Source organism: Carettochelys insculpta, chromosome 5 (genome assembly GCF_033958435.1).
Source record: "Carettochelys insculpta isolate YL-2023 chromosome 5, ASM3395843v1, whole genome shotgun sequence".
Taxonomy (NCBI): domain Eukaryota; kingdom Metazoa; phylum Chordata; order Testudines; family Carettochelyidae; genus Carettochelys; species Carettochelys insculpta.
This window is the reverse complement of record NC_134141.1, coordinates 37,571,342-37,598,762: the sequence shown is the minus strand read 5'-3', so window position 1 is coordinate 37,598,762 and position 27,421 is coordinate 37,571,342. Positions and strand designations below refer to the sequence as shown.

The 27,421-nt window shown below is 42.5% G+C and overlaps 1 protein-coding gene across 1 annotated transcript in view; it reads left to right on the top strand.

The window, feature by feature from the left end:
• Nucleotides 1-27,421, top strand: part of SLC24A2 (solute carrier family 24 member 2) — a 165,792-nt gene that overhangs the window by 64,863 nt on the left and 73,508 nt on the right. Inside the window, exons 2-3 of the mRNA XM_074994104.1 lie at nucleotides 17,908-17,946; nucleotides 19,162-19,270. Of these exons, the coding sequence (XP_074850205.1) occupies nucleotides 17,908-17,946; nucleotides 19,162-19,270 (148 nt within the window). The remainder of the gene's footprint in view (nucleotides 1-17,907; nucleotides 17,947-19,161; nucleotides 19,271-27,421) is intronic.

Genomic DNA, 27,421 nt, shown 5'->3' with positions numbered 1-27,421 from the left:
TTCCCTCCGTTTCATCACAAACACAGCTGTCTATGTTTCTGACGATCAAAATCCCCATTATTAACATCTACCTTTTCCTAATGACTGGAGTTCCATCCCCTGGAGAGGTATCTTCAGTGCAAGAGGATACCACAACATCATCTGGAAGGAGGGTCTCAACTATGGGATGGTTTGCCTTTGCTCCAGCTGAATGTTCTCCTTCCCTGAGTCTATCACCCTCCTCAAAAACACAGGGCCTGTCTGAATGGAGGTGGGACGGTTCTACAGTATCACTGAAAGCCTTATCTGTATACCTCTCTGCCACCCGTAGCTCCTCCAATTCAGCCACCCTGGCGTCCAAAGCCCATATATGGTCTCTGAGGGCCAGGAGCTCCTTGCATCAAGTGCACACATATGCCACCCATCCATACATCTACATTGAGTGCAATAAACAGGATAACCTCCTCTCTGCTGCTGGGCTTCTGCCTGGATTTCCTCCTACAGATAATTAGATTCTTGATAGGGGTTTTAGTTAAATCAGGTAGTTTTGGTTTTAGTTTAGTTTAAAAGAGGTTTTAAAGAATGTCAGATGTATCTACCCCCCTCTAAACTCCCTGTTATCTGCTCTTGTTCACTAACCTCCCTGATCGCTCACTAGCCAGCTTTATACAATGCTGGCCTTCCTGATAGGTCCACTCCCTTATTAAGGCTTGACCAGTGAACAGAGGGTTATGGATTTCAAATCCTTGTTAAGAAGCTCAGAGCTTTCAACTGCTAGACTCAGCACATGCTCCCTCAAACAAACAGCTCAGAATATGGATCTCCAAACTGATAAACACAAACTCAGCACGCTATCTTTCAGGCAACCAACAAGTAACCCTGAAACACAGCCACTTACCTCAAGGATCCTTTAGGCACTCCTCGTTCACCTGGAAAACTCCTGCAAGAAAATCCCTGTTAGCTGCTCCTTCTGTTCACTCAATATGGGTACTAACATGAGTTTTATTGATTGTCATATTATTGACTCAAATCTTGTGGGCAATGCAGAACTGAGTCCTTAAATTGATCTTGAACTTAAGATAGGGCTGTGGACCTCCGAAGCATTTCCAGAATGTCTCTTCCAAGATGTCTAGGCATTGAGGATCCCTGCCTTGGCCTGGGCATAGTCCTGAGCCACTATGGGCTCCACCGCACAGCATATGGTCTGCGCAGCTCCAGTCAGATATGGGGCCAGCACAAGCTACCTGCTGAAACATTTTAAAAAAGTCTCTGTATCATCATCAGGCCCCATTTTGACAAGCTTGATGGGGCAGACACAGGTACTGGCAGCTCTGCTGGGGTTGTGAGTTACTGCATAGAGCCACCTGTTGCACCAGCTACTACTGTTGATTCACCAATTAGCTCTTGCTGAACCATTTGCTGTAAGAGCTGCTGCTACTGCTGCTGCTGGTGGCCATTTTGCTCTGCCATCCACTTCATCAGCATCTCCATCTCCCTTCTCAGCTGGGCTTATACCCTCTTCTCTGTTTATTTTCCTTTGGTAAATGCCTTCAGCAGGACAAAGTCTCTGCCCACTTTCTCCATCATGTGTGTCTGGGACCCCATTGGCTGGGGACCGCAGTGGTGAAGTCACTGAGTAAGTAGGCAGAAGTGAGTCCCTGGCCTCCTGAACTTGTACTGCTGGACCAGGAATACTGAACCACTTCCTAATAAAGTCCTTAACTTTGGGGTCTGACTCCAAGAGCCCAGATTCCCCTTACTTGGAGTTTCTCAGTAGGTTCCATCCTTTTCACCAAAGGGCAGGGGTGGGGGATTACTTGCTCTGCTTGGTGGACAGGCTCTGGTTTGTGTCCTTGGACTGCTGAACTGGGCTCCTGCCTCCTTTCAAGTCAGCCTCAGACTGCGCCAGGCTCCTTTCTTTTCTCCTCCCTCCAGGCATGGCATTGGTTCCAGATAAAGCAGGACAGGACTACCTGGGTCCCGAGGTTGCCTTTGACCCCTGGGGTGCCAGGCCCTCCTTTCTCCAGTCACTCACAGATATTCTTCAGATGAGTTAGAATTTGTATGTAACTTGTTTGTGTCAAAGTATAAATGGTGAAATCTTAAGAGGCACAACTTTGTATTAGCTTAAGGGACAGTATCATGGTGTGCTCATTTGTCCTTTACCTTGTGGTGGACTTAACTGTGTCAGTGCTCCTGTGACCCATGGGATGGGATACTAGTACTGTACTTTGCTGAACATAAACTTGGCTGAGCACCTTCACCACCACACCAGGTGTGTGGCCTTTCCTTATGAGTAACACAGAATCATAGAACTGGAAGCAATATCAAAAGGTCACCATGTGCAGTTTCCTGGACTCATGACAGGACCAAGAACCAACTAGGTCGGGGGTGAGGAACCTGTGGTTCTCAGGCTGGATTCAGTCCCCAGCTCACTTTCATCCAGTCTGTGATGGAGGCTCAGGGCTTCCGCCCACAGTGGGGCAAGCCCCACAGCAAATCCCCAAGCTTTAGCACCCCTCCCTGGGGCTGGAGCATGAGCACAGCCCCAGCAGCTGGAGCTGAGTTAAGTGAAGTGAGTGTCTTTTTATTCTTTTTTTTGCTTTTCAATTAGGGGTCAGGTCAGTGAGGTTCTTGTCACTTGTATGTGTTCCCCAACTGATTTTTCTGTGGGTCTGTGTTCCTGACCGAAAAAAGGTTCTCCACCCCTGACCTATGCCACCTCTAAGAGGTGTTTGTCTAATCTCTTAAAAAATCTCCCATGATGGAGATGCCACAGTGTCCGTAGGCAATTTATTCCAGTGGTTAACCACTCTCATAGGGAGTTTGTCCTGATGTCCAACTTAAATCTCCCTTGATGAAATGTACGCTTATCGCTTCTAGTCCTGTCATCACAGGTTAAGGAGAATAATTTTTCTTCCTTCTCCTTGTAGCAACCTGTTAGATACTTGAAAGCTGTTATTATACCCACTTCTCTTTTCCAGACTAAACAAACCCAGATCTTTCAATCTTCCCTCATAGGTCTGCTTCTTGCGTATTTTCTGTTACTGTTTTTACCTCTGCACTAAGGTCGACAAAAGATACGAGAGTAGCGTAGCTGGAGTCGAGGTACCTAAGGTCGACCTTCTCCTAAATGGGAGGTCAATGGGTCTTCCCTTATGTCTCACAACTGCAAGGAATACTGGGGTCAACAGAAATATCCTGAAAGCTCAATTTAGCGTTTAACTACTAGAGGCATTAAATTGAACCACAGAAGATTGACCTCCAGAGCACTGATCTTCCCATAAGTATAGACGTGCCTTGAGTAAGGGGACTACCCTGTACTTAGTCCTTCTTTTTCTTCTAATGTATTTTTAGGATGTTTTATTGATACCCTTTATGTCTCTAGCTAGTTTGAGCTCATTTTGTGCCTTGGCCTTTTTAATTTTGCCCCTACATACTTGTGTTATTTCTTTACATTTATCCTTTGTATTGGACCTAGTTTCCACTCTTTGTAAGGCTGCTTTTTGATTTTTTTGATCATTCAAGATCTCCTGGTTAAGTGAGGATAGTCTCTTGCCATACTTCCCCTCCTTCCTACGCAGTGGAGTCGTGTGCTCTTGTGCCCTTAATACTGTCTCTTTGGAAAACTGTCTTCAATTGTTTTTCCTCTTAAATTTGCTTCCCAAGATCTCTTACCTTCAAATTCCCTGAGTTTGCTAAACTCTGTCTTCTGGAAATCCAATGTCTTTGTTTTGCTGTTCCCCACCTACCCTTCTTAGAATCGTGAACTCTACCATTTCCTGATCACTTTTACCCCAGCTGCATTCCACTTTCAAATTCTCAACCACTTCCCTGTTTGACACAATCAAATCTAGAACAGCCTTTCCCCTACTAGCTTTCTCCACCTTCTGAATTAAAAAATATTTGTCTCCAGCACATTCTAAGAACTTGTTGGATAATTGCCCTGCTGTGTTATTTTCCCACAGACATCTGGGTAGTTGAAGTCCCCCATCACCACCAAGTCTGTGCTTTAGCTGATTGTGTTAGTCATTTTAAAAAGTCCTCATCCACCTTTTCTTCCTGTTTAAGTGCTCTGTAGTAGATCCCTGCCATGACCTCACCCTTGTATTTACCCCTTTTATCCTTACCCAGAAACTCTCAACAAGTTTGCCTCCAATTTCCATCTCAACCTCAGTCCAAGTGTATCCATTTCTAATATACAATGCTATATTAAGCGCCTGTCATGTTTTTCAATGAGGATCCTACAGCTCAACAGGGAAAGAAACTATGGAGTAGCAAGAGATAAGTGCTATTTTCTCTCCTGCCATGAAATAGCCAGCTTGCAAGGAAGAGACACCAGCTGCTGACAGCACACCCAGTAAATGTCATAGCTGCTCAAGGAGCTGCAGGAAAACAGATGCAGATGCAACACCTCCTACATCCTCCACGTAGCAAAGGTACTGATTCAAAAGACTTCAATTTAAAAACTGCAGACATAGAACAGGGAGCATATTTTCAGTTCACATTTAAGCATGTTGCTTCTTAAGAGTCACCTGCAAGAGCCATAATTCAGTGCCTTGAGGGCCACAAATTGAACACTGTTGCAAGCAGAGGGGGTGCAAAACTGTTTGCCTCTGATTTCTTAGGTTTTTACAGGAAGGGAGGTCACTCTTTAACACGTTCTGCTTTCCCTGTATGTCATCATGACTTTTTGCAAGTCACTGCATCAAGTGCTTCTGAAAAAACAGGTGGAGGATACTGTTGTCTGCACAGCTGCTGCATCATAACGTCTTCTAAACTGTACCTCTATTTTTAGTAGTAGGTGACTCATTTGTCTGGGTAGAGTCTGAGAGAAGAATTTCCCTGGTGACTTTTTAAACTCTTCCTAAACTGATTGTAATTCCAAGGGCTTAACTGCACATTTGATGATTGTTGTTTCAAAATATCCGGCCCGGAAATGTAGAATGGCCACTTCTGCATCCCCAGAATGCTGGGCATTCCAGTACTCCCCACCTGTGTGACCCTGCCCCCACTGACACCATCTCACTACCGCAGTGTGTAGTTTCAGCAAAACAAGCTCTGCATCAGTTCTTCCCAGCTAACACACAGGGGGTTGGAGGGTGCATTGCCATAAGAATTTATGATTCAGTTGTTTCTGGCTACATATCAGCCCCCAAGGGGCCTGTACAGCTTGGATCAGCAGGACATAATGGCAGACCCACAAGTCTAAAAACAAATAAAAGTTCTTAATGACAGGCAAAAAAAGAGACTATTAACAACATTATGATGCTGTAGGACAAGAAACTTCTTTTCCCTTCACTGTCTTGTTTGCAATAAACATGTTTTTAAAGAAATAAAATAGCAGCTGCAACCGAATGGATCTTAGATCAGTTGCCATTTTAATGTGAAAAGGACCTTTAAGTATTTTTGGATAGGTGCCCAGAGAAATTGTAAATGGTAGTTTTTCAATTCGGTTCTGAAAACTAACAATTAGGTTTCCCCATCCTTTAATTTTCTCCACAAAATGTTTGTAAGTGTAGAATGCATTCCTGCAAACTTTTCAGTTCCACTGGAACTGAATGTTTAAAGATTGCTCAGGTGAGTTTTACATTTGCTAGACCTGGGAACTGATCATATGTTGCAGATGTAGTTAATTACCACCTTATACTTTGCACCGGCTGGTTTGCAAAAACATCCTCATCCTATCATCCCATCTTGAACATACTAGGAGTTCCCCTTGTACTATCTCTGAGGAATTTGTTTGCATGGCTACTTAAGAAGGCTGCATGTGCCTGTACTATCCTCTCAGGTTAAGAAAGTCTTTACTTGTTTAGCTATTACCTAGTGCTATTAGTTTACAAAGCCTCATATGGTGCACTCATAGCCATGAATACACTTCCAGCAAGACCTTCAGTATTCTTGGTGCTATAATATTTATCATGGATGTGATAATTTTTATTACATGGGAGTGTTTGTTCATACCAATATATGTGAAATAATAGTGAAGGAATGATAGAAACATTCTGACTAAAAACTCTTTTTTTATTGGTGTTCTCAACTTTTATGTTCTCTCTGTTGGAAAGTATTTCTGTAAGTCAGCATTGATAGGTCTTTATGCAGACACAATTTGTGAGAAATATGACTTGTATTTCTGGCAATCAGGAGAAATTAGCCACATCTAAATCAAGCTATGCTCAAATTCAAAACAGTTCTATATAAAGATTCAAAACCTGACTAGAAGAGGTAAAATCTTGGAAGTTCTGAAGTTTGATCAGACTTACTTTTTGTTAGACATTCAAGCTGTAGGGTAATAGAACTATAAAAATATGAACATCTGTCATCTTTCACTCTCTGATAGTGATTTCTAAAAAGCAATCAACATTATGAAGTGTCAGTCTGATTGTCTAATCTGGAACCTGAACCTGATATCCTGGGACACATTTCAAGAGCAGTAGACAGAATTATATCTGAAAATTTTGCAGGTGCACCAATTACGTGGCTATCACATATGCACTTCAACATGATTTTTTCCTCATTCTCCTACATGTGTACCTACACTCCAAACATTACCAATTACTTTCCAGCATGTTCACACCACTTGGCTTCAGTCTGGATTGTCAGATTGTTCAATGTTTGTACAGTACTTAGTACAATGTAATTCTGGTCCACAACTATGGCTCTTAGTACCATCCCAATACAAATAATACACCTAAGGATTTTTGGGCAAAAGACAGTAGGGTGATTTTTGGGATACATGCTAAACTTAGCCAACTCATTTTACATTAGCATGATTGCAGGATGGGGGAAGATCTTTGGGTTCTCTTTTCTTCTTCCACAGTTCTGGTGCAGAGGTGAAGTCCAGCTGTTTGTTCTTTCTGAGCCTAGTGACTGGTTTACATCAATTTATATAAGCTTATGTTTTCAAGGCTATCCTCACAAGGAAAAGAGCTCAACATTTTTCTAAATAAATGAAAGTTGGACCACTACTTTGGTTCCCCAAAAATCAGATCATCCCGTTGCCATGGGTGTGATAAGCACAAGATGCAGATACTTGGTAGCATCTCGGTTGCCTGAGTGCTTAATTGGCCTGTATTTCAGAGAAAAGAGATAATCAGCAAGGTAAAATGATCTTTTGTCAGGTCGTCAGTGAGGCACAGCCAATATAGTTAAACTACAGAGAGACTGGATGTGTTTTGTTCATGAAAAAGAAAAATGCCTTAAGAGTCAAGGAAAAGGGACGGGCCTCCCAATGGGGAAGTGTGCGGGGGTGAAAGGGGAAAGCAGAGGTGGCCAAAGTGCCAGGCCCTTTACAAATGCCACTGGACCACCAGGCAACATAGTCTGGGCAGCTCTGAGGCATGCCTGTGGCCAGAGGTCAGTGTGGTGCACTGGGAGTGGCACAGCCCCACTCCATCTGCTGCTGGCGCCCGTGAGAGGGGATATGCTTATTCCCATCAAGAAGCCAGCCGACACAAATGTCAAAATAAACTGTGACGTCCTCAATGAAAAAGAATAAGGTCGAGATGATGCTAATGCTCTGTTCTGTTCAGAGGTTCACAGCATGATAAATAAAATTTGAGAAATAATTCAATTAAGTGGTATTGCAGTCCCCCCCTAGAATCAATACACTTGATAATGAAGCATTTCCTGTAAAGACTTTGAATTGTTTCATTTCAATTTCGTAATAATAACGAGAAGTCCCGTGGCGCTTTATAGACTGACAGATTTATTGGAGCATAAGCTTTCGTGGGCAAATACCCACTTCATCAGATACTTTTAGTAATAAACATGCTATCATGACAGTAAATTCCCCTGGAAGTGATAATGCCTGAGACATTTATTTTCTCTAACTAAACATTATGTAAGGTGATTCAGAAATATTACTATGTCAGTTTGCTAGATTATGTTCCACAAATTTGTGTATAATTAGAATCAGTTCAGCAGTATCTTTTACGCTTTGTTTTTATGTATGTTTTGCCTTCAGTATTTGGTTATCTTTTGTTTCTTTTGGATACTTCATTATTTTTGTCTTTTGTTCAGCTGATTTCCTCTATTTTCCATTTGCTTGTCAGACATGTAAGGATTCCATTTATTGACTCTTCCACTGTTTTCATTCTGTGGCTACTTCTACACTACAAGATAAATTCAGATTTAAGGCGGTTAGCTCGATATTACCATGTTACTGTCTTCACTGTAAATACCATTAGCTCGATTCAGGGGGCATTAATATCCATATCATAACATTGTTGGAACCAGCTGGTTATAGCATGAAGTTTGAATTTAAAAGTTTGAATGAAGGCCAGCGTGGAAGCGCCATGTCTTAAAATTGAATTGATTACCCTCCAGAGGCGTCCCATATGTCCTCCTCAATGACCCACAGTACTCCGCTCTGGTTGCTTCCATCTCTGCTGCTCTCCAGGTGCGTAGGAATTAGGTAACAGAAAGACTGAATTTCAATTCGGGACCAGGAAGCCCATGGCTGTGTGGTCATGTTTGTCTGAGAGACTGAGAAACGTCTTTCTTTCTTTGCTGTTAGTGCTATGAGTGCATCTACCCATCAGAAATAGCCCCAACGTGGTTCTGTCTCTACCTTTGCTAGCTGAGCACTTGGCATTTTTTTCTGCACTATCTGGCACCAGCCGCTGTCCTGATGCACTGTGTGGCAGCAAGGCTGTTGCGGGGCTCGTGCTTGTACAAGAGGCCAAGAAACTTCTCAGCAGTTTACATTTGTGCAGGCCCCAGCCCTCCCCCACAGGCACCACAGTCAGGGTTTTTCCTGCACCCAACCACATCATGTGGCTAGCCCCAATGTGCCTGCCGTTGGGTACTGACCATGCAGCCAGGCAGCACCACGTCCTGGCTTGTGCGCCTTGAGGGCTCCAAGGGTAGAAAAGATTTTTGGGGGCTTGCAGCCACCCAGGGGGTGTCTCCTCCCACTAGCTAAGAATTTTGGGGTCTTGCACCCACCCAGGGGATGGCTCCCCCAGCAGCTAAGACTTGCAGGGCTTGGCTGCCACCCAGGGGGAAATCTCCCCCAGCAGCTAAGATTTTTGGGGGCTTCAACTGGCTCCCCACCAAAAATATTTTTGGGGCCTTGCTATTGCTGGGAGGAAGTCTCCCCCAGTGGATAAGATTTTTGATGGCTTGCAGCCGCCCATGGCAACTGCTTCAACTGGCTCCCCACTCAAACCCCTCCATGCTCCCTGTGACAACAAGGACCCGGGGAGGCTAGCTGCAGCCAGGGGGGAAGTCTCACCTGGTGGCTATGAATTGCAGGGCCTGGCTGCTGCCTGGGGAGGGAAACCATTCAAGTGGCTCTTGAGCCACGGACCCCACACCCTACTGCCTAAAAGATTATCGGGGACCATGTCAACTGGCCAGTCAACCTCCCAAATACCAACCACCCCACAATGGCAATGAAATTTGGTGAACCCCATCCCCTGTGCTGGCAATGTCCATGTAGCAAAGAGGGAAGGCAAAAATCTTTTTTTCCAAGCCTTTTCTATCCTCTTTCTTCTAACTCTGGACCACTTCACACAGGGAGGAGTGTGTAGAGGGCCAGCTGAAAATAGAGACTGTTCACAGAAGCCGTATAATGGGCTGGGAAGCCAAATACCATCCCCTCAGCAGCTCTCTTTTTTTCAAAAACTTTACTACCTACTGTTTCTTCATACTTTGCATTGTCCCTGTATTATTTTCAAAGATCAGAGGTACTCAAGGGAGGGGGAACAGTGAGTGGAGGGCCAGTTGAGATGAGACACACCTGCTGATTTTTATAAAATCTTTCATAATTCAGTTACAGCTACAGTTTTAAAGAGGAATTCAGCTACAGAAGGAATAGATTTCAGTGAATTTGGTGATCTGTCTTGATGCACTAGTTTTCTTCTCTCCATGTGGGCAAATGGACATTTGCTTACCATGGGAGGGGAAAGAGGGCAGTGCACTGTGAGAAGATGATGTCCAATACCAACAATCAATAGTAGGGCATTTTTTTCCCATGCTGCACCAGTGAAAATACCCACAGTGTTATGAGGATGAGGGAACTGTGGGACAGATTCCTAAAATGCACAGCAGCACCAGTCACTGTTTGACAATTGAGTATGGCAGCAATAAGTCGACTTTGTGAGGGGCATGTGGGGAAGTGAGGATAGTCACATTCGAATTTTTAAAATCCAGTGTTACAAAATCAATATTAATAAATTTGAATTTATCTCGTAGTATCGAGAAAGCCTGTGTGATACTATGTCTGTGGGCCCCTTCTCTGAGCCAGAATGGCATGGCTGAGTGATTTTATCAATGTTTTATGAGCTCAAAGTTTTGCCTAGAGAAAAGACAGGGGTTCCAGGACCCGGGTCATCTCTTTCTTTGAAGTGACTGTTGCAAGAAGTTAGTCAAGACTTCTAAGTTTACCTTAGATGACAGAATTGCGCCTCCTGTTTCTGAGGTCTACATGGGAGAAGTTAGAGTGCATCCCACAGATTCTAATGACTGAGAGTTAGAATTCTAGCCACAGCTATGGCATTTTCTTGGACTAACAGGGGAAGTTTTAACAGATGAAATTTACTCTCTCTGCCCATACAATATGTCTGCCCATATTTGATAAAGGCTGTATTCTGGGGTTGTTTTTGCTTCTGTGGATACACTGTTTAGTTTGGGGGAGGCTGACAGACTTGCCAGTCCTCTGAGCAAGGTGGGGAGGGGCCTGGCTCCGCACTTGCAGAAGGGGCAGGACCTTGTGTGGAAGGGGCAGGGTTGGGGCAGACAGTCCTCAGCACTACCTGGAGCCCACCATGCTGCCCTCCTCCCCGTCCAGCCCTCAGAGCCACCCAGAGAACACTGCACAATGCTCCGGTGGCAATTTAAAGAGGCTGGGACTCCAGCTGCTGCTCCTGCAGTGGCAGCAGCCAGGAGCCCCAGTCCCTTTCAAATCCCCAGGCCTCAGGGCAACAGCCCCCTTTGCCCTCTCCTCCCTGCATCAACAGGCCTCCGTAGTCAGAGTGGAGAGATTTTGTTTTGTTTTTTCTGTGTTTAAAAGAAAATTCTAGTCCTGTCCCTTCAGTTCAGCATGACTCAGAGTGGAGAAAGTATTTTTTAAATGGTTGCAGTGTTGCACACAAATTGGTTTTATTCTGTTTTGAAATGTTTTGCAATAATGAGTTCCGGAAGTAGGTGCCTCTGTGCTGTTTGTGTCTTTATTATTTTAAAATATGTGTATACATATGATTTGCAGGTGAAACTGGAGACTGAGAACTGTTGTACAAAGGAAGGTGTGGAATGGATGCTACATCCTGAGCACTCTTCCAGACAGTATGTCTCTGTCCTGTTGGTGAGAGACCCACTCAGTCTCCTTGCTGGCTCAGTCTTATATCTTTTTGCTCCGATGCCAAATAAGGCCAGCTGCTATGTCCTTTGTTTTGAGGAACTGTATTCCCTAGGAATTAGAGAGAGGTCAGGTTGGAAATTAGAGCTGAAAGGTTTTGCATCCCCTTATTTATTTTGTTTTGTCCTCTTTTTAAAAGGGACTAGTTAGTTGCTTTTGTTTTATGTTTTGGATTTCGTTGTTTCTTTTTTAATTTCTTATCTTTGAGTCTGAATGCAGTGGAAGCCAGTGGGGAAAGAAACAAAGGCCCAATGTACAGCCCTTCAGTGTAGAAAAACCATCTTAAGCAGGTTTTGTTTTTAAACTGCTACAGGTTGAACCCTCTCTAATCCAGAACTCTCTCATCCGGCAATATCAGTAATCCAGCATATGGTTTTAGTTAGCTGGATGACCACTTATCATGGTTGTGGCCAAGTGTCCGGTGGCCCCATAAAGTTTGCTTACAGCCACCAATCCTGGCTCTCTGTGTTCTGTGCTGTTATTAGCTGTGATTTATCCCTAAATGTCTTCTAAGAGCCCAGTAAGCAGTGGAAGTGCTGGTAGTGCTGCTGGACAATATTGACCTACCATAGTTTAGCAAGTTCTCTTGTTTGTCACTGGTCAGGTCCTGAGGGTGCTGCACGAGAGCTGTTCAACCCGTATTGATAAGGCAGTTGGCTGGTATGGATGGGACATAATGTTAACTGTTTTTCTGAAAATGTTGTGGAGCTTGATCCTGTTAGAGCAACTGAGATAATCCAGTCTTGGATCCAGTTGGGTCTTGTTAAAGCAAGTGACTTGGGCCTAGATCCTCCAGTCCAGCTAAGCTGTACTTGGCACAAGACCACGAGGTGGGGAGACAAATGTGGCTTTAAGACATTTTAGGATTTCTGGGCCCTGAGTCTGCCAAGTGACAGGGACAACCTTGAGGCTTTCCAGAGCACTGACACGCCCTGACCACATCCTTTTCCCCAGGAATGGCCTCTGAGCCGAGGGAAAGCAGGGAGGGCTAGGAGCTCCGGGGTCAGTTCTGTTCCATCTGAGGTTTTCACTAGGCTAGGGCTGAGCAATAAGCCGCCCATGGTCAGACACAATCTGTCAGGATTAGCCCTGGTAGTCTGCTGGATGCTATCTTTATCTGAGATCTGCAGGTACAGTCACTCAGAGCTCCCATTTGCTGCAGTTCAGTGTTCGCAGCCAATGGGAGCTGCGGGAAGTGGCATGGGCTGAGACATCACTTCCCACAGCTCCCATTGTCTGGGAACAGTAAACTGTGGCCAACAGGAGCTATGAGTGGCCATAACTGTGGACCCACAGGTAAATAGTGTCTGATGGCCCACTGTGGGCTAATCCTGGCAAAGTGCATCTAGACTGCAGGCTGCTTATTGCCCACCCCTGCTCTAGGCATTTCCTCTGGGAAAACTGTAGATTACCAGGGCCAGTAACATCTAAAGAAAGATAAAAACCCAAGAATTGCCCAAATGTTAGTTGTTTTGTTTCAGTGACGCATGACTCATTAGCCTGTAATGTGTTGAAGATGTAAAAATAACATCTGTACAAAAACACAAACTACAAATAAAAATTATCTTTGATATAATTGTATTTGGCATTGTTTAAACATCAATTGCTGATTCTGATCTCACACTTAGTTTTGCATCACTGTAACCTTTCGAATGTCAATGAGGCTGCAGGGGTGTGAGGTCATAATCAGAGCTCAGATGCGTCTTTACCAAAACAGATTTTACCTGGCCTCCCTTACCTTTGTCATGTAATTGCTGAGCCTCTGGGACCTGGAAAGAACAGGTTCTGATAAATAATTTTCATTAACCAAAATGCTGAAAAATAATTGAAATTCTGAATGTGTATGACATGAGGAGGCAAGTTCCATAATTAGCTATAAAAGAGTTCAGATATGCAAAGGGGACACAATGAACACAAATTAGTCATCAGTAGTCATGGTGATTCTTTCCCATTTAATAAACCCAGTTGCTGATTATAAGACAAATAAATACAATAAAGCACTTGTCAGATATTGGCTGGTGTTCTGAGAAGTCCAAACAGAAACACAAATATAATTTTTTCCAATGTTTCCATAACATATATAAATAAAGGTATTTCCTATACAATTACCGATATGAAGCCCATGGTTGGAAACAGGACAGCATTTAATCTGCTTATTCTCCACATTAGCTACAGACTATTCTATACATAGATAGACAGTACTGCTCCAAAATGCCAAATGTCTTTGTTTCACGAAAACATGTGTTTGCTCAGCAGGGTTAGCAAAGACTCTGGTTAATGTAAAATCCCTGTGTCTAAAAACACTGTGATTTATACTTATCAAAACTGATTAGAGCCCCAGAAATTCTTACTTGAGAGTATGACTTTTCATGATAATTTAGCTAGATAGAAATTGCATCTTAAAGTATAGGTGAAGACTGTGAAAAGAACAGTCCTTGCTGTATGCATGAACAATGACTGCTTTTGCATGTTTATGGGGTGATTTGAGAGCTGGATGTATCATTAATAGCAATGGGAATACTATTTTATTTAATACAGTGAAAGACTTTTTCATGGAATACTTCCAGGCATATTAAAGTTGCAAAAAGCATAATGATTTCAGACTGCTTATCTTATACTTTTCTTTGAATGATTAATTCAACAAGGGCAAAAGATTTCTCTTAGCTAAAGAGAGGGATTTTTTTAACTGAACTGACCAGACTTTTGTAGGTGCAACAGTATGATACATTCAGCAGCTCAAGTAGGCTGGCACAGTCTGGTACACAGTTCATCTGTAGCTGGTGTAGCATACGGGAAAGACACTGTAATGCTCCCAGCCCCTCCACAGAGCTGCTTCTCCTCTGGCTCTATCTGTGTGGAGCCCCACAGGAGAACAGGGTGGGAGAGTGGGGGTACATTGCAAGAAATTGTAGACATTTGTACAGAAACAATGAGAAGTTATCAGAGCCAGTGACACACTCATCTAAAACAAGGCTGCAGAGGTCAGGGTTTGATTATTCAAACTGCAAAGAATTTGCTCATTCATAGTGCAAATTTAAAGGTATGATTTCTTTTATACTGCCCTCCCCATGTATTTCAGTGGGAGGTCTGGTCTGCTATTTAGATCTCAAGTTTGGTTTTGTACACTTCCCATCCCCATTACAGTGAACGAGAATCTGGATATGAGTCAACAATGTGCCCTGGTTGCCAAGAAGGCAAAGAGCATATTGGGCTGCATTAGTAGGAGCATTGCCAACAGATTGAGGGAAATGATTATTTCTCTCTGTTCTGCACTGGTGAGGCAATATATTTCTACATCCAGTTTGGCCCCCCACTACAGAAAGGGTGTGGACAAATTGGAGAGAGTCCATGGGAGGGCAGCAAAAATGATGAGGGGGCTGGGGTGCATGCATTAAGAGGACAGGTGGAGGGAACTGGGTTTATATAATCTGCAGAAGAGTGAGAGGGGATTTGATAGCAGCCTTCTACTATCTGAAGGGGGATTCCAAAAAGGATGGAGAGAGCCTGTTCTCAGTGTAGGTGCATGACTGAAGAAGGAGCAATGGTCTTAAGTTGCTATGGGGTAGGTCTAGGCTGGCTGTTAGGTAAAACTTTTTCACTAAGTGGATGGTGAAGCACTGGAATGGGTTGCCTAGGAATCCTTAGAGCAGCTATTCAGGGGCCAGGAAGGCCCTATAAAAAAGGCTGCAGCACCAGAGCTAGCTCAGTGTGGTGGAAGTTCTGCAGCTGTGAGGTGCTACAGGACTGGCTGCTGGCAGTGAAACAGCACCTTGGAGAGCTCACTGTGGAGAGGTGATGAGAGACTTTAATGCTATTGATGTATTTGTTGGACTGATGGTAGAGCGCTAATCTGAGGGTAAGGACTCTGCCTCCAGGAGGGGAAGCCCTTGAAGCACCACTCCCTCCTGAAATGAGGAGCAGACTGTGGTAGAACTTTGGTGAGAACACTATGGTAGGTCCCCGTTAAATGTGTACCCTGGAAGGGAATTGTTGTGGCTGAGTATCTGTATGACTCGGCCAGAGGGCTGAGTATTCTAATAGACTGGGACTGCATCAACGCTGATGTGCACATGTGTCCATACAGAGGTGGTCATGAGCACTTGAGTGCCACTCCATTACTGGACCCTGTTACAACTCAATTAAAAGGTTTTAAAATAATTGACCAAAATATCCGAGCTCAGTGGGAGTACTGATGTGAATAAAGTTAGTCGTGTGTAAGCATTTGCAGGTCAGCCCCAAAGGGTTCACTCAGTTTATATAAGATTTAGAGATAATGGATCCAACCCTGCAAGATATGAAATGTTCTACCGACCACTGTAGTCCATGCAAACTGACAGTGGTCAGTTTGTCAAATGTGGACTCACTGTCTGTATTGCTGCTGTAAGGTTTATGTGAACATCTTCATCCCAGACCTCTACTTAAATTTTTGTCATTAATTGTTCTTCTGAAGTTTCAGCTCAGGAACAAATATATTATTGACCACATTAAAAAGAGTTATTTAACAGTGTTATACTTTATATACGAGCCCAAGACCAATTCATAGCTTTTAAGCCCCCAGAATAGGCTGAGTTCACATGGGTAGCCCACCACATTCAGTGAGACTGTGTTGGGGAGTTATGAGTTATTTGTGTGGTCTTGGGCTGGTCCCTCTTCAGGTAAAAATTTCACCTCAAATGTTCTCTGGCATGAACAAAGATCAGGACAGGAAAGAAAAATACATGAACAGCTACTGAAAATATATATGATTAATATATACACATGTACAGTAAACTCTTTCATATCTGCCATTCCATCATCCAGAACTGTCAAAAAACAGCATTTTAACCATAAGTAAATTTTAGTTACATTTTCCATAAGTACAGTATAGTGAAAGTAAATAGAAATAAATACAGCAAATACAGTATAAGTTTAGAGTACAATACTACTGTTGGTAAATAAAATACTGTGCATACATTTTTGTTTGTTCTTTAATATCTAATCTTGTTTTTCTTTAGTGTGATGCATTGCTAGGTATACCTCTCTATTATCGAGAATACTTGAATAGTTGGCAACCTCCCAGTCCCAGGGCTGCCAGATATGAAAGCGTTTACTATATAATGTGCATACCATTGTTAAACAATACTCCATTAAAATACCATCTAAAGATAAATGAGCACATTTTATGAACCTTTCACAGCAGAAATTTTCTTATTTAAACTTCCAATAAAAATCTCTCTTCCAATGTGCCATTTCAAGTTATTCGCACTGAATCAGCCTGGCTTGAGAGAGAGCGTGGAACCAAAAGGTAGTCTTTTCTCACATAATCTGTTCTCCAAATTGATGTTCTCAGTTGGGGACATTTTGGACGTGACTCAAGTCCTGTTCTTCCTCTGCTCACTGTAGAACAAAAATGGACTACTTCAGTATCAGTATTTGCTCATAATTATTGCTCTTCTACTTAACCCCCAAGGTCAAAATCGCTAACTGGAAAGGAGGGTTGACAGTTAATCTCAGCATGTGTCAAAAGCTGAGCTCATTGCACTGGATAATTCCCCCTGGCAACTGTGCAATAGAACACAGCACTATTTATTGAGCTTCTTTGAAGGAAAGGAAGAAAGCTTGGTGTGGAGGAAGTGGTTGCAACACCATTTTTTAAGGGAATGGGCACCATAGTTCACTATTGCTTTTGTGGGTATTTTCTGGTAAATTAATCCTGTATTGAGGGCTTCGGCAAATTTAAGGAAGATTTTATGACTCTGTTTAATGTCAATTATCATAATGCTTCCCACAAAATATTTATGGAAACAGTTCTGTAGAACCACAAAACACAATCAGTTAGCCATCAGTGTATCAGTTGGACTGCAGAGAAGAGAAACTGGAAGTCTTTTTGCTTAGAAGACTGAAAGAAACAGCTGTGTGACACATTATCACCTCTTTTGTAGTTTGCACTGTCTTTAAATTCCACTTGGGAGTCTCATTCTGGTACAGGGCAAAGCAATACTCTGCTGCAGTTCCATCTCTTCTTAACTGTTAGGACCACATGGCATTCTGCTGAGTGCAATAAAGATGGGTGTGGTGTGGGGATTTTTTTAAAGTTTATATAATAACTCATAACACCTCTTTTTCAAAGATATCAGGATCATTATTTGGAATCATTATCAATAATGGTTTAACCTTACTGAGTTTATTAAGCTCAACATTCAGGCAAAATCCTGTCAAAGCCAATGTAACTAAAGACTATAAAAATGAGGACTTCAGGAGTCAGTCCACTGGCTGTATTTGAGGCCCTGAAATTCAGTGATATTTCCGTGGTAAATTATGTAGCCAACAATAATAGATTTCAGGAGTGTTTTAGCCTGAACCTTTCAAAAGAATCTGCTTTTGCCTACAGAATTTCAAGGCTCTTTAGCATCACATAGTTCTAGAGCTGTGAAATCACATTCTAGCCCTTAGAATCTATGTCATTCAGTTCACAAGTATGCGCTGTTTAACTATCTCTTCCACTGTTTGATAGTCTTTTCTGAACATGTATGTGTGCACCATGTGACATTTCTGGTTTGGTTTTGTTTTTTTCCCTGTGCATGCAGCCACCAAATGCTGGGGACAAGGATGACCAAACACTGACGGTAGGCAGCAGTTTGTATATTCATGTCTGGGCATGTATTTCTGGAAGATGTGAGACAAATCTTCCTTTGCTTTGGCACATTTACGCAATCTAACAATCATCTTTCCCCGTGCCAACCCCCAATGCTGCTATCCAATTAAAAATAATTAAGTTGCCGTGTTTAAGTGATGAATTAATTCTGATATTCAGTTTTTACCATTTTTTTTTTGTCACCCAAGATGAAGGTATTTGCCCGAGAGAGGCTTTCATTGTAAACAGCCATTTTGTGGAGCTGTTTTTTTTTTTTTTTTTTTGTAAATGATTCAGGTGGGCGTTGTTAGTTTTACTAATTATTGGCCTGGTTATTTTTTTAATCCAACTGAATGGAGAGATTTATGCACATTGCCATCTACAAAATGGCTGCATTCTCTAAGAAACATATGGCTTACAACTGCAGCTGCTGTTGTATAATTACTGGCACAGGAAGGCAAGTCTCTTCTCATTCTTTATAAGACTATTAAAATACATTAAAATCTTTTATTGTAGCTCCATTTGTGTGGGAGTGCACATTATTTATCACTACTCTGGGAGATTTTGTTTTTTTGACCTTACCAACAGTATTCGATGGAAAACCTGAGGCAGAGGCCCAAATCATTATTATAACTGACCTAAGGCCAATCTAAAATGCCATCGTATAAATGAGGTTTTAAAAAATCTCTTTCTCCATCATTTTGATGATGTCTAAAGATCTGTAGTGGACTGTAGGCATTTGAAACGAGAAGATTGTGTGTTCCAGAGACACAGATGGATGGTTCCACATTGAAACTAAAGATTGTCATGACTGTCAGATGCTCTCTCTCCCATAAAAGAATCCCCACAGGTTTTAACTTGAAAAATTTAGCACATAAAATCTACACTGACTTGTCTACACTAGACAATAAGAACATATGCTATATGTTCCAACACCAAACCCTTAAATCCTAGGTGGGACAAAGTCAGAGGGGTCAACTGATTTGTCCAATGTGTCAGAAGTCTGTTCAAAACCAGGAACTGAAGCCATATCTCCGGAGTCCCAGTCTACTGATGATGGATGAAAGGTGGGGGGCGGGGGTTGTATATGCCTAGTGCAAAATTTGACTGGTGAAAATCAGAAAAGTCACTGGGAGATGAATACAGCTCCCAATGTACCTGGTGCTGTTATTGAGAAAATGCTAAATTCTGTTCCTTTTTTATTCAGACCAAGCCACGTCTCCAGCGAGGCGGGAGTTCTGCATCTCTCCACAACAGTCTAATGAGGAACAGCATCTTTCAGCTTATGATTCACACACTTGACCCACTTGCCGAAGGTATCCCAATGATTTTTTTTCTTTCGCTGCTGTATGAAACCGAAAAAGATTTTCCGCTTTATTCACAAAAGTGTGGTTTGTACCTGAACAGTTTTCACCAGTGATGTTCTCTTTCGTTTTGGTTTTGCTTATTTGTGTGGGGGTGGAGGGGAGGTTGCATTCTTCAAGAGTGTTTGCACTCTAATGCCACAGTAAATACTATCTCAAAAATGATTGTGACATAAAGGGATTGTTTTCACTGTGGTATCAATAATAATCATGACTATCTGACGTATGTACTGTAAGTACTAACATGCTTTCTAGTTTTTTCTTCAACGGATTTCTTGTTGGGCACAGATGTAAAAGATTAGGTGTTCTTACTGCATAAAATTTTCTCTTCCCAGTTTTAATGCAGTATATCAAAGGAAAGCTAAACATGGAACTTACTTGTAATATGGAAAGTAGGCAACCTTGACACATTGCAATTTTGGCTTCAGATGGTTCTTCACTGAGACCAGATAGAATGTGATTATCCACAATCAACTCAGCCATTATTGTTTTGCAACCCTCTTTTCCCTGCTTATCCACCCTTATACACTCTCTCTCTCTCTCTCTCTCACGCACACACACACACACTTACTTTTGTTGCTGTTATCAAAGTGCTCAGTAAATGATTCTCTAGGTGGAAAACATACCTATATATTGGTTTGGGCTGAATCTGACTATCACCTTTTCAACCACTCCTTTCGGGTGGATTTGCAAAAATCCAAACCCACATATTTATTAGTGCTGTGTGTGTTCTGATGACATGACTTGTCCCTGCTGCATGAAGATATGTCTTCTGCAGTCATGTGTTTTTTCAAAGTGTAATTCCTCCTTAGAGACACAAAGGGCTGAAATGGTCCTAAATCTCTAAGAATACTGAAAGCCCTCACCACATCCAGACTTGAGTGATTATAAAATATATGTAGTACCTTAATACATTTGAATTGATCTTCACAGGTCACAGCAAGAAATCAGATTTCACTAGTTAGGTCTTTAAATTGCAAACATTTTTCACACAAGCTTCTCCAGTTCTGCATCTCTCTGAAGCAGTAAATCCCCCTTTCCATTTCAGTCTCCAGATGTGCAAGTTAACACTCATTATGCAATATGAAAGTGTCATATTTTTAGCTTCTGTGTTATTCACACATGAATACCTCACTCAAAAGGGTTTATAGAGCAGTACAAATCCAAATCCTTCATTTTGTTTCCTTCCAAAATATTCTTTTTCATGTTTGTTAGCATTATAGCATTACCACAAGGACACTGAGAACACAAATCACATAATCTTTCCACCTGAAAGCAGCCTCCGTTGCTTTTGGTCTGACCGAAGACCTGGGGTTTTCCCTGTTGATGCAGTTGAGGTGGCTGTACTTCTCAGTTTAACAGGCACTGTATTATGTAACTTCCAAAGCCAGCCCTTTTAAGTAGCATAGAGTCAGTCACATGCCTATGCAACGGGCTCATAGGAACCACATTGTGGCAACTCACTTGGCAGCCTCCATCTGAATAGCCATCCAAGAGGATACATAAGAATCTATTAATATCAAAGCAAGCAGATATTCTTCTCAGTGTTGTAACTCCTTTCCCAACTCAGGTCCCATTAGAATTGTCAATTGTCTAATTGCACAAACCCAAAGACCCTTGCCCTGCCAATACCGCTCCTTCTGTGAAGCCCCAGTTTCCTGCTCACTCCATCCCTCTTCCTGCATCGCTCACTCTCCCCCACCCTCACTCACTTTCACAAGGCTGGGCCAGAAGCTTGGGGCATGGGACAGGGTTTGGGTGTATTCTCTGGGCTGGAGCAGAGGTTCAGTGCACAGTATAGGCATGGGGTGCAGGCTCTAGGAGGAAGTTTGGGTGTAGGGTGCAGGCACTTAGCTGGAGTAAGGGGTTGGGTGCAGGAGTATTCAGGGATTGGGCTCTAGGAGGGAATTTGTGTGGTGGGTGTGCACTATGGGCTGGGGCAGGGTTTGGTGTATGGGAGGGAAGGTGATGTTTATCTTGGGCAGCTCCTGAAAGTGACCATCACATCTCTCTGGTAACAGCACATAAGTGGGGAGGCCAGAGGGTCTCTGTGCATGGCTGCCTGTAGGCATGGCCCCTACAGCCCCTACTGGCCACAGTTCAAAGTGCCTTAGCCCTACTACTGTTAGCACTCAAAATCTCCCAGAGATAGAGCATGAGTTCAGGAGGCTTCATGAGAAACCAGGAGGGTTGGCAACCCTAAGTCTCATTTCCACCCACCTATGAGGAAGGCCTCCCATCTTCCAGAAGCTGGATATATCACCTACCTCAACTGGTAAACTCTTTTCTTCCCCCACATAACCCCTCTATTTTTCTCTCCCATCCTTAGAGGTAAGCTTCAGGCCCATACGCAGGGGAACGTGCAAAGGGTGCAAACACACCTCCAATCAGGTCTGGTTTCTGCCCCTTCCTCCCTGCTCTGGTGCGCAGGGGGAGCCTGCAGGGCAGGATGGGGGAACCCAAGGCACTCTGGGAGCTGTACATGAATACAGCATGAGTTGGCAGATACCAATACAGGTACACTCCCACTCAGAGGTGTCCTCTTTTTTTTATATGGTAACCCTAGAAGTGCTCTGCTAAGTAAAATAGTTACTCTGACTTATGTGACCTAATATTTGATGCGCTTTGTCACAGTAATTCACAGATTGTGTGAGTTACTCCTCTGTCCCTACCCCTCAGCAGGCAGGAGTGAGAGGCATGCAAACCACTTACTTTCCCCTCACATCCTGATAGTAAGGGCTATGGGAAGGGCAAGCAGTGTCCTGGTACCAGGAATGCTTCCCCTCCTCCCCCCAACACCCTGGCACATTTGATGGGAGTATTATTATTCACAGCTACTCAGGTCTGTGAGAGATTTTGAGTGCTCTACTATGGATTTAAAAGCTCAGTTTAGGCTTCTGCTTTTGAAAATCTTGGTCACAGTGTGGATGTTCACTCTTATCAACCATTCTAACTGGCAAGGATACAGGACTTTCATTAGCTAAAAATCATCTCCGTGTAGCCATTGACATTGCATTACTAAAACAAAATTAATGTGCCATTGTATTTTTCCTATTTTTGTCTTATTATAGCAATAATGACCTTGCAGCAGGACATTTCCTGGGGATTAAGATTAATAATTGGCTGTGCTTCAGGCCTTCAGCTATTCCCAGCCAGTCTTTAATCTCCAGGATATGTCTTGTGCCAAATGTGTTACTGCTCAAGTGCTGACCTTGCATCACTTCCTCACTCAATAGTCCTGCTGAAATCAAATGAACTACTTATATTGGTATTATACATGACTTGCAGGAGCCCCAAAATCAGTCTCTGTGCACTGACTTGCATATAATTAGGTTCTGATCATAGAGGTCAATGGAAAAATTCCTATAAATATTAATGGACTTTGGATCAGGGCCTTACTGCTGGGTAGCTGCAGACAGTCATCAATTTATCTTTATTAGGAGCAACTTACAGCTCTGTGCATAGTCTACCCCTCCTCTTTACTTGTGTGCTAGACTCCTACTAATCACTGCTGTTAAATGATCACAGTGATTATGCAGCTCAAGCCATCTACCATGTTTATTGATTTTTGGGTGTTCTTATTGTACGTGCCATTGCAGCATGTAAGTGCTTCACAGATGAGCCATCTTTGTCTCCTGGACGCCATACTACCATGGCTTCTTCACTTTTCTGAGAAAGTGGGGGGCTATGTTTGCAAATAAAACCCTGCCATTCCTCTTTTCAAGATCTAACTGCAAAGACTTCTAATATTTTTCATATACACAAGTATATGCAAAATATGCACTTTTTCTTGCCTTTTGTACGTTATATTTAGAAATATAGGTCTGATGCTAAGGTAACTATAAGTATTTTAAATTCTGATCCTTCACCAATTTAACACAGAGATATGGGGGTATTCTTTGAATATCCAGTTTTAAAAACTAAGATTGTTGCTCTTTCCTCCAGAAAGAGATTAAAAACACTAAGCTCTATGGAAAAGCCAATAGGATTTAAAAGAGAATGTTTTGTTTCTATAGAAATTTTAAATGAACCTATAACATTTATAACAAAGATATAATTTTATATTTCATTCTACAATGGTTTTAAAATTCTGTAGAAGGGGTATCATCCGCTATTAAATCCTGCACCATGCTTAGTGATTTCAATACATTTTATTGGTTTCATCCCTACTAAATTCTGTAGAACATTTCTTGGAGTGTGGCTGCTTCAGATCTTTCAGTAAGAGCTAGCCTGCCAGCTTTATCTATTTTAACATCAAAAAGTCTGTTCAGGTGTTACATTTAATAACATCCAAGTGTATAATGTCTGCCCACCTACCAATTCACAGGATAATTTAGGTTGGCTCATAGTTATTCTGAAGGAGTCAGGAGCCTACACGCCCATCACCTTTCTGTTAGGACAATGAAGAATATAATCCCTACCTCTCATCTTTATTTCCTTATAAGAAAAGCTACCTTTTAAAACATGCTCTGTCATGGACTCTCACAACAAAAACAAAGAAGCGCGTAGTGGAATTTTGGTGGCAAGCCAAATGCAAGTGATACATAATTGTTCGCCTACATCATCCAGACATGTTCTAAAGGGTAAAAATGATTAACTATTTCTAATCAGCTCCACATGGAAAAAGAAAACCCCATTAAAATATGCACCAGTTGGTCTCCAGCAAACAACATGAGAATCTATGACCTTTGCTGACTTTTTCTCTTATGAATGTCAAACCTCAAGTTCTGTAAGGGTCTAGGTTTATCTAGAATGACACTTCAATGTCCAAAGCAGTGTTGATGAGGCAAAGAGTGGTTTCAAATAAGTATGGAATTAATCTCCTAACCTGCCGCTAATGGGCGTTATGTTACTGAGGGTATCATCGTTTGGGTGAGATCTCTTCTTTGTCAGTAAACTTGCTGGGTCCATTTGAAAGGATATAAGGCTGTTTGTCTCAATGGAAGATGAGAAGGAAATATCTGCACAGTTCTCCCTGTGAATATTTCTCACAAATTGTACTATTGAGATTCTGGGTCTACCCTCCCAAACTCTACAGGGAACAGGCTGTAGAACCTACCCACGATCTCACAGGTACCATGAGAGGCACACCCATCTGTGCAAAGGTCCTGTTCCTTATGGGCTCTGTGGCTTTCAGACCTATGTCCTATTCCTTGGCAGTGTAGATGTGTTGAAACCATGCAGCTGTGGTTTCTGCTGCTGTAGCTGCCCCAGGTGTTCAATTCAAAGTTAATAGAGCTTAAGGATATATTAATTTTTCTGCTCTTTGTGGGGGTACTTGGTGGACAAATCCTTCTTTTCTAGCTCATTCATTTCCAGTGTGTTGGCATTCCCAGACTAACAAAGGGTTCTGACTGGGGTCTGGACAAAGATAGAACTCTCCTACATAGATGGCTGACTCCCCCTTGCCGTGTGAGAAGGGTGTGACCCATACACAGCGGGAAATCTCTACCTGAAAATCACAGGGAACAGTTGCATCCAGCATCCAGTCCATCATTCCCAATCAGAGATTTATATCTTGCATCTTTTTATTTGGATGAGTTACTGTTTCCTTACATATTTCCAAAATATCATATTGGGTAATGTACTGCTGCTGGAAGGCTGCCATTTATTTTATTTGCTCTTTTTTAAAACTACAAAGGTATCTGCATTTTATTAGTTAGAGAGTTAATGGCAATGTATATGTAAAACTGAGTTGTGGGGAAATATTTGCAGTGTGAACCTTGCAGCTATTCCCTTCCCCTGCTGCCACTGAGAGAAACATTCTCTAGTGGCTTGACTCACTGCCACAATGCCTCTTTCTGGTTAGTCCTAGATATAAGCTTTTTGCAGCTCCAGAGTGCCCTCTTCTGGGTGGTATCCCCCTGCCATTCCCTGCCTCTCCTTCTCCGCCGCCTATAAGGATCTATGTACCTCTCAAGACTTGGTGCTCTTCTCCTGAGTATTGCCACATGGCAGCACCCATATTCTAGAGCTTCTCCTCCCAGGGAACCCTGTAACCCCAAAGCCCATGTGCCTCAGTGACTCACTGCCATCTTTTATCTAGCCCCTAACCTCAGGGATAAACTGCTGCCTGTTCTGATCCTTGCTGCCCCCTCTGCAGCTCTAGTGCCTCCTCAGGCCCTTAAATAAGGCTTCAGCCTGGGAGCTGGCCAGGTTGGAGCTTCGCTGTTCCTCCTGCTCTGTCCAAGATACCCCTATCTGCATAAGCAATAAGTTCTGTCCCCTAAGCTAGAGTGAGACTGACCTCCCACTGCTCTGCAGCCCTTTTTATATGGCCTAACCTGGCCCTGATTGGCTGCTTCCTACCCTTTCCTGTTTGGGTCCTGGGATAGCCTTATCCCTTTATGCTCCCGAGTAGGGCAACTGCCCCATCAAACACCCTTATAATTTTTAAAATGTACCAGGGGAATTGAAAAAAGAAAAGATCTCACTAAGTAAAGTATTCTGCCACTCTTTTGCAAAGATCTGAAGAGATCCCTAGCATCTGAAGCTAAGAAGCTGATGCAGGAAAATGCTTTCAGTGTTTCTAATGTCATCAGGACCACCAAAGCAGGGAGAAGGGCAAAGTGAGCAGTTGCCCTACGGCCCAGCACATTGAAAGGGCCAGGGACTCCCACCCACCACCACTGCAACTGCAGAAGCTGCAGTGGCAGGAGTCCCAGGCCTTTTAAATCACCATCACAGTGCAACAGGCTCCACATGACTCAGGGTGGAGGAGGAGGTGCAGGACACACCAGCACTGAGGGCCAGCTGCCCTCAGCCCCGTCTTTTCTACCCAAGATCCTGCCCTTTCTAAGGAGCATGGAGCTGGTTTTCTCCACCTTCCCCAAGGGCCTGACAAAGCTGTCAGCCCGGTGAATGTTATCAACTCTTGTAGACCAAACACAGAAGCCTCATGTCTTCTCAGGAAACCAAAGGAAAATGAAATTCTCAACATTTTACTTTAATAGGGGATTACTGGAAATTGTTGGCTCTAGAAATAATGTTACTGATTTAGGATCTCAGTCACTTTTTTAAAAAAACAAGTAAGATTTTGTGGGAAATGCTTGTAGTTATCTTAACCAAATGGTGAGCAACAGTCTAGCAAAAACAGAGGTCTTTGTGTGCAAATGTATTTGAATATCTAGAGATGGTATTTTAGATATGTATTAACAGGGCTATCCTAAAACAGAGAAGAAAACTAGCTAAATAGCTCATCCCCCGAAAGCTGATGCTCCAAAATATCTGTTAGTCTATAAGGGGCCACAGGACTTCTTGTTGTTCTCAGAGATACAGACTAACACAGCTTCCTCTCTGATACTCATCTCCTCAGGGAATCTCAAAGCATTACTGCTGATTTCAAAGCCAAAGATAATAGAAAATTGAATATCCAGGTTTCCGTGTGGTACACATCAGAAATCTGACAACAATTATCTAGATGGTGCTTGGTCTTACCATGAAGACTTGATAGCCTCTCAAGGTCCTTTCCAATTCTAGTATTCTGTGATCCTAATAAATCTCATTTGACAGTCGAGAGTTTGAACTTTCTGCAGAAATAATGCATTTGATGGAAGGCAAATGATATTTTAGACTAGCACAGAGATTTTTTGAAATAATATTTTGTGTTGATTTATCAATTTGTATTTTTGTATTTGTTCAGGTTTTTTTGTTTTGTTTTTAAAAGTATTTATGAAAGAAAATAGAATGTCAAAAATGTCATTGGTTACTTGTTTTAGCATAAAAGCAGGAGCCATATGAATGATGTGTCCTCAGGATTTTGGGTTCTGATTCTGTTTCCACTGAATACAGTGATAATATTCGCTTTGACTTCAGCATGAGCAGGATCACATCTGCAAGTTCAGAGTCTAGGAATAATGGGTTTGTATTTCGTGACCTGGCACAAGGAATAGACTATCTGATATCATTTGTAACTAAAAGAAAAAGAGGATTAGCGTATTGTTCTCAGTGCCCTTAAGTACTTTTGCTTAAATGTATTGCTAAGACGGCATTAACATTATCAGTGCAAAAAAGCTGTATTTACAATTATTTGTATTGAAATAGCACCTTCAGGTTTCAGTCATTAACCAGAACCCCCTCTCGTATTCGATGCTGCATAAACAC